Below are 15,630 nucleotides of genomic sequence, written 5' to 3'. Positions count from 1 at the left end.
GTGAGGAGACGTGCCCAGGCATGCTGGTCTCTAATGGGTGCTCTGTGGAGGGAAGAACAGGGAACACACGCTCCAGCCATGCATCACATGCACAAATGTATGTATGTATGTATGTATGTATGTATGTATGTATGTATGTATGTATGTATGTATGTATGTATGTATGTATGTATGTATGTATGTATGTATGTATGTATGTATATACAGTGGGGAGAACAAGTATTTGATACTGACAATTTTGCAGGTTTTCCTACTTACAAAACATGTAGAGGTCTGTAATATTTATCATAGGTACACTTCAACTGTGAGAGACCAATTTTAAAACAAAAATCCAGAAAATCACATTGTATGATTTTTAAGTAATTAATTAGCATTTTATTGCATGACATAAGTATTTGATCACCTACCAACCAGTAAGAATTCCGACTCTCACAGACCTGTTAGTTTTTCTTTAAGAAGCCCTCCAGTTCTCCACTCATTACCTGTATTAACTGCACCTGTTTGAACTCGTTACCTGCATAAAAGACACCTGTCCACACACTCAATCAAACAGACTCCAACCTCTCCACAATGGCCAATACCAGAGAGGGTGTAAGGACATCAGGGATAAAAGTGTAGACCAAAACAAGGCAGGGATGGGCTACAGGACAATAGACAAGCAACTTGGTGAGAAGGCAGCAACTGTTGGCGCAATTATTAGAAAATGGAAGAAGTTCAAGATGACGGTCAATCATCTGGGGCTCCATGCAAGATCTCACCTCGTGGGGCATCAATGATCATGAGGAAGGTGAGGGATCAGCCCAGAACTACACAGCAGGACCTGGTCAATGACCTGAAGAGAGCTGGGACCACAGTCTCAAAGAAAACCATTAGTAACACACTACGCCGTCATGGATTACAATCCTGCAGCGCACTCAAGGTCCCCCTGCTCAAGCCAGCGCATGTCTAGGCCCGTCTGAAGTTTGCGAATGACCATCTGGATGATCCATAGGAGGAATGGGGGAAGGTCATGTGGTCTGATGAGACAAAAATAGAGCTTTTTGGTCTAAACTCCACTCGCCGTGTTTGGAGGAAGAAGAATGAGTACAACTCCAAGAACACCATCCCAACCGTGAAGCATGGAGGTGGAATCATCATTCTTTGGGGATGCTTTTCTGAAAAGGGGACAGTATTGGGGGGAGGATGGAAGGGGCCATGTATCTTGAGATCTTGGCCAACAACCTCCTTCCCTCAGTAAGAGCATTGAAGATGGGTCGTGGCTGGGTCTTCCAGCATGACAACGACCCGAAACACACAGCCAGGGCAACTAAGGAGTGGCTCCGTAACAAACATCTCAAGGTCCTGGAGTGGCCTAGCCAGTCCCCAGACCTGAACGCAATAGAAAATCTTTGGAGGGAGTCCGTATTGCCCAGCGACAGCCCCGAAACCTGAAGGATCTGGAGAAGGTCTGTATGGAGGAGTGGGCCAAAATCCCCTCTGCAGTGTGTGCAAACCTGGTCAAGAACTTCAGGAAACGTATGATCTCTGTTATTGCAAACAAAGGTTTCTGTACCAAATATTAAGTTCTGCTTTTCTGATGTATCAAATACTTATGTCATGCAGTAAAATGCAAATGAATGACTTAAAAATCATACAATGTGATTTTCTGGATTTTTGTTTTAGATTCTCTCACAGTTGAAGTGTACCTATGATAAAAATTACAGACCTCTACATGCTTTGTAAGTAGGAAAACCTGCAAAATCGGCAGTGTATCAAATACTTGTTCTCCCGTCTGTATATATATATATATACATACATACATACAGTGGGGCAAAAAAGTATTTAGTCAGCCACCAATTGTGCAAGTTCTTCCACTTAAAAAGATGAGAGAGGCCTGTAATTTTCATCATAGGTACACTTCAACTATGACAGACAAAATTAGAAGAAAATCCAGAAAATCACATTGTAGGATTTTTTTATGAATTTATTTGCAAATTATGGTGGAAAATAAGTATTTGGTCAATAACAAAAGTTTATCTCAATACTTTGATATATACCCTTTGTTGGCAATGACAGAGGTCAAACATTTTCTGTAAGTCTTCACAAGGTTTTCACACACATCCAATAAATGATGTTCCACTTCATGATTGTGTCCCACTTGTTGATTCTTCACAAAAAAATACAGTTTTATATCTTTATGTTTGAAGCCTGAAATGTGGCAAAAGGTCGCAAAGTTCAAGGGGGCCGAATACTTTCTCAAGGCACTGTATATATATCACGCACACAAGCTACAGAATGATGTTTGATCAATAGACACACATCGGTCAGTAATACACGTTTTTTCTCTACTGTGTGTACCGTCTCCAAACGGCGTCTGTTATTGGTTAGTTGAGGTTGATCATTCCTGGGTGGGATGGTTGAGCTCAGTCAAACATACAAGGTTTGTTTAAGCTGAGAGGGCCGAGGAGAGCTACAATTTGTAATGAACACAACCAGGCAAAGTGTATCTCGCACTCTGTCACACACACACACACACACACACACACACACACACACACACACACACACACACACACACACACACACACACACACACACACACACACACACACACACACACACACACACACACACACACAGACAGACATTAGTCAGGGAACACTCCACCTGTGGTCTGCTCTGTTCCAGCAAGCATGGTGTTTGTCTAATGTAACCCATTACAACCATATCTGTACCTGTCTCTGTCATATTGTTCACAGCAGGCCAGGGTGAATGTTCTGTAGATCAGTGACTAAGGCCGGGATTCAACCCCATCGCCCCTTTTCGGCTATGCACCTATTAAAGGCATTGCTCCCGCATTTGCGGAGACCACATTCTCAGCTCAATTGGAAATGACCTTTAAATTTCTGTCGCGTGGATCTATATATATCTGGATCTAACACGGATCTAAATGAACTTTGACCTTACGCTATAGAAATAGAATGACATTGACTTGAATGGGAATGTCCAGTGTTCCAGTCCTTTAAATGTCTATGGACCAACATCCTATATCTCGTCTCCTGGCACTGTGTTCCATATTTCACCTGTCTAGTTATTCTCCTTTTTATTCATACTTTCTCTATCGCTTCCCCCCTCCCCTCCATCCTCCCCCACCCTACTTTAGTAATGAGCGTGAGGGTATCCCAGCTAACCTGCTCCAGCTGCTGGATGTGTGTGTGGAGATCCCTCAGCAAGGTGTCATCCGTTCCCTCAACGTACACGTGAGCGCCGCCCTGCTGGTGTGGGAGTACACCCGCCAGTACCTGCCCTCTACTGGAGTGAAGTCAGACTGAAAAAGGGAGAGATGACCTGGATGATAAGAAACAAACATTTTCACTCTGTTGTAAAACGTTTTTTTGTTTATGTTTTCCATTGTGTGCACTAATGAACATGGCCCTAGTGTGGGGGTAAACCCACCAGTACCTACCCCCTACTGCCCCTGCTGCAGAGTAGGGTTAAGTTGCCCCTTTACATTGTAGTCATTAAGCAGATGCTCTTAATCAGAGAAACTTACAGTAGTGAGTACATGCATGTTCATACTGGTCCCCCGTGGGAATCAAACCCACAACTCTGGTGTTGCAAGCACCACACTCACCACACCATTACCCCCCCCCCCCCTCCCCCTACTGGCCCTGCTGCTGGGGTGACCTCTGAACCTGGAGCCTCTTTGTGATAACTGTGGTGTGAAGTTGCCCCTAGGCACAGATCAAAGATCAGCTTGAATGCCCTCCCCAAGTCCTAACCTTAACCATTGGAGGGGAAAACTTGCCACTGACCCAACAGAAACCCAGTGTCAACCTCACCCTACTTCAGCCCTCTGGGATCTGGTCATGAAGGAAAGGAGACAGGAGACAGTGAGACTAGGAGAGGAATCAACCTCAATACTATTGATATGCTGTTCAAACCAGAGAGTTTCTTGTTATTGTCAAAGTCCCACCTCAGGCAGGTGTCAGTCATCAAAGGAGAAACCATTACTTACCTCTTCCATATTTTTAAAATTAATTTGATCATTTTTTTTAACCCATTTTAAAATGCAGCCTTAACCCTCCAATGGGCCATAGATCTAGAGAATTGATGTTAGTCTTACAAGTAGTGACTTGTTATTAGACCTAGAACCCATCTCAGATCCATTGGAGGGTATCCGCTTTAGCCGTGGCTAGATATTACATTAGAATATTCCAATGCGTTTGTCGTTTGGACAGGGTCATGTTTCCAAGTGCTTTCCCAGTAAAGCAGCAGACACTTGATTTTCCCCGAGTCTCTGATTTTTTTTTTGTGTGCTATTAAATATTGAACCATGCTTTTTTTGGAGTGGAGAAATTGTTGGAAAGTAAATGCATCTTTTTAAACAAATAAAACAATTATTTCGTAAGAACTCTGTTTTTCTTATCACACACATTTGGTTGATTTATGTGTTTCTTTGCAAACCATGTTATTTCTCACGGAGCCGTTCATAGCTCAGAAAGAACATGCACTCACAGTAGTTTATCGAAAGGTGCCGTGCGCCACGCCCAACTTTGACCAAGAATAACGTTGCGCAGGTGAACGAACCACTGAGCGGTGCGGCGGAGACATTAGACTGGTAGAGGATAGCAACAATGGATGATGAGAAGGAAACGTATTTACAAGATGACTAAAATGTATGTCGTTTACCCTGTGTAGAATTAATAGCCTATTGATATTTGGCGGCCAAAACTATTTCCAACCAGTATCAACAAAAAGTTTAAACTAGGCTAAATAGCATCAAAAAAGGAGAGTAGGCTATGGAGCAGCTAGGTGGCGCTTGGCTGGATACAAGTGCCCCTTTCCCGGATGAGATGCGGATTTCAGTCCGGAATGCGACATCGATGGCGGAGGCTCGGCTCAACTTGTCCCCCCGAACTAAACTGATTCTGGAGGTCCTGATGGTGTTGATGTGTCTCGGCGCAGTCACAGGTGTGTGTCATCATAACGCAGATGCGCAACTACAAGGAAAACCTTTTATGTTCATAAAGCTCATGAAAATATACTTAATCATTTCGAAAAAGTGAATCACTTTTCAGTTTTCACTGACTTCCAGTTGATATGCGTTTTCTTCATTGTAGCATTAGACGCCCACTATGTTCCCCTCTTCCTTCAATACATTGGGCTCCTATAATGGTTTTAATAAAAAATGTGGGGTTTAAGAGGTCCTAAACCCTGATTAAAAATACCCTGAACACTGATTAAAGATGCTCTGAACACTGATTTGGAGAGCCTTTTATGCCTGTGTAAAATAATCAAGGGGAAACGCTGGCGTGATGAATGCTGTACCAATCCCCGCTGGGTGCTGCTATACATTGGTGCCAGATGTCTCTCTGTGTGATGTGCTTTCTTTTAGAAAGACACTGGCCATGTTTGTGATTAAAGCACCACAAGCATCGAAATGTTGTTTTTGATGTTGCCTTATTCTTTCAATGGAATTTGTAGCAGTGGCTTTTCTTAGAAGAATGCTTTGAGACCTCTACAGGAGGCCTACTCTGAAACGTGCTGTATAAATTAAAGCGGCAATCAGCAGTTGAAACAACAACCAAGCGTTTTCCCTTCCCCCGTTCCTCTACAAAGCTGACAGTTGGGGCTGAAGAAATATAACCACTCTAAAATTCATAGAAGTAGATGTGGATGCAAGGACTGACCATCTAGGAGAACAAAAATATAGTTTTAACCATGTTGAGGCTATATAGTGTCTTTACATTTACTTTGTTTACAAACATTGGTGTAAAACAAGTTTATATTTTGGGTTCTGATGAGGTACGACAGTTGAACTAAGCTCACGAGGCATAAGTTATATTCTTGAAGAATCAATGGATGCATACAGATAACTGCCAAAATAAAGGAAACACTTGAGTAAATGAGGGGATACAAAGTGTATATTGAAAGCAGGTGCTTCAACCCAGGAGTGGTTCCTGAGTTCATTAAGCAATTATCATCCCATCATGCTTAGGGTCATGTATATAAAATGCCCAGTTGCCCATTATTTTGGCTACCATGGCTAGAAGAGATCTCAGTTGTGGGTGTGTCAGTCAGCCAGTCAGTCACCAGATCCCAACCCAACTGAACACTTATGTGAGATTCTGCAGTTTTCCACCATCATCAACAACAACACACCACATTATGGCATTTCTCGTGGAAGAGTGGTGTTTCAACCCTCCAATAAAGTTCCAAACAATTGTAGAATGTATGTCGAGCTGTTCTGACGGCGCGTGGTGGCCCAGCGCCCTATGAAGATGCTTTATGTTGCTTTCCTTTATTTGGGCAGTTACCGGTATCTTTTATTTACAGAGGTGGGACTGAATCACTATTATTTGAGTCACAAGCAAGTCTCAAGTCATGAGGTCCATGTCTCAAGTCCAGTCACAAATAGAACTGGTCGAGTCTGGAGTCAAGTCCAAGTCGTGCATTGTAAGAGCAAGTCAAGTCTCAAGTCAAGTAAAATAAAACATCGATACAATGACTTCAACTACAAATATGTGTCTATTGATTGAGGCTACATGACAGCTCTTTTCATTATTTTGTCTACAACACATTTTTGATGATGTAATAATGAATTTGAACAACATATTCTAAATGCAAGCTTCATAAGTAAATGATCCTTTTGAATCCATTTCGACATAGCAAAAGACCAGCAGGCCTATCTATGCTAGTGATTGTGTTGCTTAATGCCCATTGCTGGTGAGCTTGTAAAGTAAACAGTTAATATTATTTTGGAGCTGTAAATATGTATTTTATGTTAAACCTCTCGCTCTACAATTAGACGTTTGCCGGCACCCGATCCTATAGTTGTACAGCAAATCAACAATCTGTTCGCTAGATCATTGTTTCCTAAACGTTTTGACCGGAGTGTTCAACGCTCGCGAATTCCCGCGTACGCACATATGCACATGCGGACACAATCTGAGCAGATGTAGCCTGTCATTGCCATAGAAATAAGAATTCATACAGCCATAAACGGTTATGTATTTACAAAACACAAGATACAGAAATAAATTGCGTTTTCCACCTGCATTTTGAACTGAAAGTCATTCATGTCAATATCAATTAGGGATATCGTGTCACTTCTCTAGAGTCCAGAGCAAGCAGCATCATAACGCTTCGAACACACCGACGGTGTTTTGGCGCAAAATGGCACGAGGCCTCATCTGGATATGTAAGGCAACAGCAGTTCAACATTCACCTTCTGCTACCATTTCTGTCAAGCAATTAACACATACATTTTGACACATATGTTCGAAAAATCCAACTTATGCACTACACCGAACACACTGCAACTACATCTGCAACGCAATGCTGCAAAGCAAACGCAGCGTTTCATTGGAAATTGATATAATTCTGGTGTTCCAAAATACAATCTGTCTGTTGGTGTGTTCTAAGCGTTACAAGGCTGGAAGCTACTCTACTGTATGCAGCGGAGGTTCAGCATTCGCTATAGGTAGTGGAGGTCGGAAAGCAGGGTCTGTCTGTAGCCTTTCTCTTCCTCACAAACATCTTCATCCCATATGTATTGAAGGCAGTGTGATGTTACAGCTATCTTATGACATTATAGCCAATACGTAGAACTGAGGTACTGTATATATAGCCTAATTAACTCACCCAAACTAGGCCTCACTGAAATATGAAAATGTTCGAATGAAATTGCTTGGTAGCCTGTTGTTCTGGCAAAGATCCTCTGTAACATATTTCTGAGCTGTATATAGATAATATCAACATAGCATCATCCAAAAATGACTATAGCAACTGCAGATAGGCCCCTTTAATGGAAGGTGAAGATCCATGTGACTCTAATGCTGTCATATTATGTGTGTGTGTCTGTAGGTAACATCCTGGTGATTGTGATAGTGGCGGCCACCAAGACCTTCCACTGCGTGACATCAGTGCTCATTATGAACCTGGCCATCAGTGACCTGTTGGTCGGGGTTGGAGTCATGCCCTTCATAGCTCTCTCCATCATGAACAACGGATGGGTCGACTGTACTGTAAGGCTGATCTGGAGCTTCTATTCATCTGTGTGTGTGAGAGTGTGTGTGAGTGTCATTGATGTTATAGTGCCTCTAAGCAGTCATATAGTTAATCTGTAGGTACCATAACCCAGGGGTGTACCATAACCCAGGGGTGTACCATAACCCAGGGGTGTACCATAACCCAGGGGTGTACCATAACCCAGGAGTGTACCATAACCCAGGGTTGTACCATAACCCAGGGGTGTACCATAACCCAGGGGTGTACCATAACCCAGGTGTGGACCATAACCCAGGGGTGGACCATAACCCAGGGGTGGACCATAACCCAGGGGTGGACCATAACCCAGGGGTGGACCATAACCCAGGTGTGGACCATAACCCAGGTGTGGACCATAACCCAGGGGTGTACCATAGCCCAGGTGTGGACCATAACCCAGGGGTGGACCATAACCCAGGGGTGGACCATAACCCAGGGCTGTACCATAACCCAGGGGAGACCAACCCTCCTAATGGAGAGCTACTGGGTTATCAGATGTGTAACTCTCCTGGAGCAGGGTTGTCAGGCGGGTAACTCTCCTGGAGCAGGGTTGTCAGGTGGGTCGCTCTCCTGGAGCAGGGTTGTCAGGCGGGTAACTCTCCTGGAGCAGGGTTGTCAGGCAGGTAACTCTCCTGGAGCAGGGTTGTCAGGTGGGTCGCTCTCCTGGAGCAGGGTTGTCAGGCGGGTAACTCTCCTGGAGCAGGGTTGTCAGGCGGGTAACTCTCCTGGGGCAGGGTTGTCAGGTGGGTAACTCTCCTGGAGCAGGGTTGTCAGGCGGGTAACTCTCCTGGAGCAGGGTTGTCAGGCGGGTAACTCTCCTGGAGCAGGGTTGTCAGGCAGGTAACTCACCTGGAGCAGGGTTGTCAGGTGGGTAACTCTCCTGGAGCAGGGTTGTCAGGTGGGTCGCTCTCCTGGAGCAGGGTTGTCAGGCGGGTAACTCTCCTGGAGCAGGGTTGTCAGGCGGGTAACTCTCCTGGAGCAGAGTTGTCAGGCAGGTAACTCTCCTGGAGCAGAGTTGTCAGGCAGGTAACTCTCCTGGAACAGGGTTGTCAGGCGGGTAACTCTCCTGGAACAGGGTTGTCAGTGGCTGCCCCTTCCATAACACTAGTGAGTTTTTCAAAAGTTTATTTGATCGTCTGTGTGTGAGAAATGTGCCCCATAACAGTGACTGGACTGGTTCATCTGATTCTCCCTACCTTCTGTCTGCTAGGACCTGTGTCTGTATGTGGGGTACACCTCCTCAGTCTACTGTACAGCCTCCGTCCTGACCCTGGCAGCCATCGCCCTGGACCGCTACCACTCTATCATGGACTGTCTGCGCTACAGGTAACTCAATGAGCCTGACTAACTACAAGACTATACATTTGAACCAACTAAAATATATCTAGACAAATGATACAATGCCTTCAGAAAGTATTCCCAGGGGGTGTGAATACTTTCTGAAGGCACTGTACTACTAACTGAAGATCTAGACCAATCAGATCTAAACCTAGGACATCTCATTAGACTATAAATCTAGACCAATCTGTTTTTAACCTAGGACATCTCATTAGACTATAGATCTAGACCAGGGGTGTCAAAGTCAAATGGACGGAGGGCCAAATAAAAAATTTAGCTACAAGCCGAGGGCCGGACTGTTCGAATGTTCATTGAAATTTTTTTAAATGACGCATATAGTCTAGTGAACCTAATTGAACCTACTGAAAACCTAACAAATATATTCCAATATGATCAGATAAATAAAGCAATATTTTCTTATGGCTCTGTCAGTAATCTTTAATTTTCAACAGACACAAAAGACAAATTTCCTTTATATAAAAATCCCCATAACATGAACATTAAATGAAAGAAACCGGTATTCAAGGCACCATCAGTAGCCTATATTTTCTATTTTAGCAAAAGTGGGCTAAATTTACTTCAAAGAAAAAAACAATAATAGCAATTTTCTATCATCCACTCAACTGAAATATTTTTTAAATATAATTGGATTGAAATACAATAAAATAAAGTGCAAAAATCTATTAATCAAAAACAACACTTTGTTTAAGGAGAAGTAACATGCAGTGAAAACAAATATTAAACTTTAACTTTTAAACTTGAACTGAGTAAAAACTCTAAATATGTGATTGCACAGTAATGTTCACTTGTTTGAGGTTGAGGGTGATACTTGGTGGTGTCCCATCTTTTCCACAAGTTCATCAATGTTCGGGGTAAGGCTCTGAGCTGAGGAAATCCTCAGAATTGAGTGGAGGTGTTCAGCAGTAAGTCGACTTCTGTGTGATGTTTTGTTCAAGTTCATCAAAGAAAACAGTTGTTCACACAGGTATGTGCTGCCAAACATAGACAACGTTTGAGCAGCCTGGATGCGCAGCTGGGGCATTGTGTCGGGAGGAAACGGGCGAACTCCGCAGCACCCACTGCCGCATATTTTGCCCTCAGTGCATCATTGCATTGGAGGTCAATCAACTCCATTTGGAGGTTTGGTGGTGAGCTTTCCACGTCAACAGCAAATGGGTTACCGAGCAGTTCCAACCTGCTTTTTTGTGCTTCAAAGTCAGCAAATCGGCGTCGAAAGTCAGCGGCAAGCATACCTATTTTATCAGCCAACTGTGCGCTCGGGAACGCACTGGTAGAGAGCTTCTCTTTCATGGTCTGGCAGCTGGGAAAGTGGCTCAAATTTTCTTTCCGCATCTGCGTCTCCCACAGAGTCAGTTTGGTTTTAAATGCCTTCACTGTACTGTACATATCAGAGATGACACGATCCCGACCCTGCAGCTGCAAGTTCATTGCATTCAGATGACTCGTAATGTCACACAGAAAAGCCATTTCACACAGAAACATTTCGTCTCGGAGTTGTGTTGTGTCTTTCCCTTTGCTGTCCAAGAACAGACAAATCTCCTCACGAAGCTCGAAACATCTTTGAAGCACCTTTCCCTGGCTTAGCCATCGCACCTCTGTGTGATAAGGCAAATCACCATGCTCCGTTTCTAACTCCGTCAGAAATGCCTTGAACTGGCGGTGATTCAAACCTTTGGCTCTGATAAAGTTAACTGTGCGCGTGATGATGCTCATTACATGCTCCATTTTCAAGGCTTTACCGCACAACGCTTCCTGGTGTATGATACAATGATAAGCTGTCAGCTCACCTGTCGCGTTTTCCTCTTGCATCTTTTCCCGTATCTTTGCCACCAGTCCGCTCCTGTGTCCACACATCGCAGGTGCTCCGTCGGTTGTCAAACCCACGAGTTTTTCCCAAGGCAGCTCCATCTCATTTACACATCTTGACACCTCTTCATACAAATCATGCCCCGTAGTTGTGCCATGCATAGGACGTAAAGCCAAAAACTCCTCTGTCACGCTTAGGCTGGAGTCCACTCCGCGGATGAAAATTGACAACTGGGCAATGTCAGAAATGTCGGTGCTCTCATCCACAGCCAAGGAATATGCAATGAAATCTTTTCCCTTTTTCACAAGCTGCTCTTTTAGATTGATGGACAACTGGTCTACTCTCTCGGCAATGGTGTTTCTGCTCAGACTCACATTTAAAAAGAGTTGCCTTTTTTCTGGGCAAACTTCGTCACAAACTTTAATCATGCAGTTTTTGATGAAATCCCCCTCCGTAAATGGCCGGGCTGATTTAGCGATCTCTTCTGCCAAAATAAAACTGGCCTTGACAGCAGCCTGGCCTTGTGATTTGGCTTTTTTGAACAGAGCCTGTCGAGATTTGAGGCCTCGTTTTAATTCCTCTGCCTTTTGTAGCCTTTGTTCCATGTCCATATTCTTGTTTTTGTCCGCGTGTTTCGTTTCATAATGTCGTCTCAGATTATACTCTTTCAGTACCGCCACACTTTCTCCACACAGAAGACACACAGGTTTTCCAGCTACCTCCGTGAACAAATACTCCGACTCCCACCTTGTTTGAAACCCCGGTTCTCAGTGTCCACCTTCCGTTTTGCCATTTTTGATGGGTATCTGAAAGTTAATTTTACTGTGATGCTGACAACTGCTGTGCCAATAAATATTGAAATGAAGCAGCCTACTGCTCGGTGCGTCACCGTTGCATTGTGGGAAATGTAGTATTGGTGCGTGTAAAAGATCTGCGGGCTGCCGGCTTGCTGCGGTCTGCGGGCCGGTTCTAATAACAAATCAAGATCATCCCAGGGGCCGTAAAAAACCTTCTCGCGGGCCGGATGTGGCCCGCGGGCCTTGACTCTGACATATGTGATCTAGACCAATCTGTTTTTAACCTAGGACATCTCATTAGACTATAGATCTATACCAATCAGATTTAAACCTAGGACATCTGATTAGACTATAGACCAATCAGATCTAAACCTAGGACATCGCATTAGACTATAGACCAATCAGATCTAAACCCAGGACATCTCATTAGACTATATACCAATCCGATCTAAACCTAGGATATCTCATTAGATTATAGACCAATCCGATCTAAACCTAGGACATCTCATTAGACTATAGACCAATCAGATCTAAACCTAGGACATCTCATTAGACTATAGACCAATCCGATCTAAACCTAGGACATCTCATTAGACTATAGACCAATCAGATCTAAACCTAGGACATCTCATTAGATTATAGACCAATCAGATCTAAACCTAGGACATCTCATTAGACTATAGATCTAGATTAGAAACAGTTAAATCAAGCACAGACATTTCCTTCAGTAAATGGAACTTTTCTAGTTATTTTGATGATTATTCCAGTTCCCACTGTACCCTATGGAGGAAGTGTGCTGTGGTGCTGTGGATCTGGCTCCAGGCCCTGGTCACCAGCTGTCCTCCTCTGCTGGGCTGGAGCACTGTGTCCTACATGGCTCCCATGTACAGGTTGGTGTAGGTTCCATTCCCGCTGGGGTCAAATATACTAACAATGTATGATCTCAAAATGTATGGAATGTCAGCACTAAAATGTATGTTTGCTTTAGATAAAAGCCTGCATTGCCCTTATTAATGTGTAATATTTTCAGTGAGTACAATGTATCAATAATTGCTATTACTCATTCTTACAGTGTTGCATAACAGTGATCATTTCCAATACTTGTTACACTGTGCAGTACTTCCAATACTTGTTACACTGTGCAGTACTTCCAATACTTGTTACACTGTGCAGTACTTCCAATACTTGTTACACTGTGCAGTACTTCCAATACTTGTTACACTGTGCAGTACTTCCAATACTTGTTACACTGTGCAGTACTTCCAATACTTGTTACACTGTGCAGTACTTCCAGGACATGTTACACTGTGCAGTACTTCCAATACTTGTTACACTGTGCAGTACTTCCAATACTTGTTACACTGTGCAGTACTTCCAGGACATGTTACACTGTGCAGTACTTCCAGGACATGTTACACTGTGCAGTACTTCCAGGACATGTTACACTGTGCAGTACTTCCAGGACATGTTACAGTAATAAGGTCACTAATGTAAACTATCCCCATGTACTATTATTTCAGCTGTGCGGTGAACTGGAAGAGCAGTCCCAGCTACACAGCCTTCATGGCTGCCCTGTCCTTCCTCATGCCTGCTGCAGTAATCCTCTTCTGTTACGTCATCATCGTCCGTGTAGCCCGGAGCCACGCCAGGAGGATCCACAACCTGGAGGACCAGCTGCAGAGAAACACTGGAATGCCGAGCTCCTCCTTCCCGACCGAGAGTACTTCTGAGCGGACTAGTCCGAGGTGTCTAGGTGCCCACGGTCCTTCCACCTCCAGGCTGGTGTATCATCTGAGTGGGCGGTTTGTATCGGAGACCCATGGAGAGGTTGGGGACGAGGTTCCTTCAGGGTCAGATCATACTGCTGGAGCTCCACAGACCTCCAACCACCCAGACTCTACCTCCAGCTCCAATGCTGCATCCCGGAGACTGTTCTCCTTCCTGGCCCAACACGCCCCCCATGGCCACCCCCATCCGCCCCACCAGAACTCCAACTCCAATCACCTCCAGCACCACGGGGTTGTACGTCTCTTCCTGGTTATCGCCGCCTTCTTCCTGTGTTGGACTCCATATATAGGCGTTGCGCTAGTCCAGGCCACGGAGACCGCCCTATCGTGTAAGTCCTCCTTAGTCCCGCCCTCAGCGGTTACCTTCTCCTATTGGTTGGTTCTGTTGAACTCAGACATCAATCCTGTGCTGTATGCTCTGCTCAGTCAGAGGTTCCAGGGGGCTCTGCGGTGCCTGAAGCAGAAGATCAGAGTGCGTCTTGGGGGGAACGTGGTGGGGAGTGGGGGAGGCGAGACCAGGGGGGAGGGAGAGGAGGGGAGGAGCAGTGAACCATGTGACCCATGTACTCTGACTTCCGTCCATCCCCGCCCCCAGTGGCCCCTCCCCCATCCTGGCCTAGTATGTTCTGGATCTGGGTCTAACATCCACAACCCACCTGTAGGAGAGGGGCTGAGACGGGCCTACTGCTCTTCCGTCTTCACAGTCGACTCCAACTTCTCGGACAGCTCCAGGGAGCGTGTGTGTGGTGTGTTCCGCCCCGGTAGCTCCGCCTCTTCCTCCACCTCCTCCTGCCCCCTGTGGCAGGACTCAGTTGGAGGAGGTGGGGAGAGGAGTTCAAACAGGAGGTTGGAGTGCCTGCAGGTCCCCACCAGGACAGCAGAGGGCAGCAGTCTGCCGTTCTCTGCAGCCACCAGAGACAGACAGGCAACCTTCTTCTATGGACAGATCACAGTGAGGGTAGAGCATGATGTATGCTAGTTGGAGCGGATTAAGATCTTTATGAACCATCCATCTGTCATTGATCAAGGCACTTAACCCCGAATGAAACGTCTCCAGGAGTGCTGTACTATGACTTACCCTGCGCTCCAACCTCAGAGGACGTGGGGTAAAACAGAAGACTAACGGCTCTATCCAATCAGATCCGCTTTAGCCGACATCAGCATAGCAGTTGTTTTGATGGTGTCAGAGGCAGAACTGCGTTAGAGCTGTCAAATCCACAAGTGGCTCCCGGCATTATACCTATAACAGACATTGCCATTGGCTGCACAGAGTCTGATTAACAGAAATCCTATACAGTCTTGTTTACAAGTTTGAATAGTGGAGTGTGAGATGTAATCTACACCTCCATTAGAAACACTGGAATGTGAGATGTAATCTACACCTCCATTAGAAACACTGGAATGTGAGATGTAATCTACACCTCCATTAGAAACACTGGAATGTGAGATGTAATCTACACCTCCATTAGAAACACTGGAATGTGAGATGTAATCTACACCTCCATTAGAAACACTGTAATGTGAGATGTAATCTACACCTCCATTAGAAACACTGGAATGTGAGATGTAATCTACACCTCCATTAGAAACACTGGAATGTGAGATGTAATCTACACCTCCATTAGAAACACTGGAATGTGAGATGTAATCTATACCTCCATTAGGAACACTGGAATGTGAGATGTAATCTACACCTTCATTAGAAACACTGGAATGTGAGATGTAATCTACACCTCCATTAGAAACACTGGAATGTGAGATGTAATCTACACCTCCATTAGAAACAGTGGAATGTGAGATGTAATCTACACCTCCATTAGGAACACTGGAATGTGATATGTAATCTACA

The 15,630-nt window shown here is 44.6% G+C and overlaps 2 protein-coding genes across 2 annotated transcripts in view; both read left to right on the top strand.

Moving 5' to 3' along the window:
• Positions 1–4,390, top strand: part of tarbp1 (TAR (HIV-1) RNA binding protein 1) — a 43,015-nt gene extending 38,625 nt beyond the window's left edge. The window contains exon 31 of the mRNA XM_046335942.1: positions 3,143–4,390. Within this exon, the coding sequence (XP_046191898.1) occupies positions 3,143–3,311 (169 nt within the window). The 3' untranslated portion in view covers positions 3,312–4,390. The remainder of the gene's footprint in view (positions 1–3,142) is intronic.
• Positions 4,391–4,588: 198 nt separating this feature from the next.
• LOC124020692 (octopamine receptor 1-like) lies at positions 4,589–14,760 on the top strand. The gene is made up of 5 exons (XM_046335941.1): positions 4,589–4,953; positions 7,849–8,009; positions 9,242–9,357; positions 12,762–12,884; positions 13,515–14,760. The coding sequence occupies exons 1-5, from the start codon at positions 4,782–4,784 to the stop codon at positions 14,758–14,760; spliced, it is 1,818 nt and encodes a 605-aa protein (XP_046191897.1). The 5' UTR covers positions 4,589–4,781.
• The last annotated feature ends 870 nt before the right edge of the window (positions 14,761–15,630 follow it).

This window comes from Oncorhynchus gorbuscha, unplaced genomic scaffold (genome assembly GCF_021184085.1).
Source record: "Oncorhynchus gorbuscha isolate QuinsamMale2020 ecotype Even-year unplaced genomic scaffold, OgorEven_v1.0 Un_scaffold_877, whole genome shotgun sequence".
Classification (NCBI taxonomy): Eukaryota; Metazoa; Chordata; class Actinopteri; order Salmoniformes; family Salmonidae; genus Oncorhynchus; species Oncorhynchus gorbuscha.
This window is presented reverse-complemented; position numbering and strand designations above follow the sequence as displayed.

Excerpts from the sequence above, each read along its gene's own strand:
- LOC124020692 (XM_046335941.1), top strand. The coding sequence starts at position 4,782 with ATGGAGCAGCTAGGTGGCGCTTGGCTGGATACAAGTGCCCCTTTCCCG. Across the intron at positions 4,954-7,848 it reads GTGTCTCGGCGCAGTCACAG|GTAACATCCTGGTGATTGTG; the intron begins GTGTGTGTCATC and ends GTGTGTCTGTAG. Across the intron at positions 12,885-13,514 it reads TACATGGCTCCCATGTACAG|CTGTGCGGTGAACTGGAAGA; the intron begins GTTGGTGTAGGT and ends CTATTATTTCAG.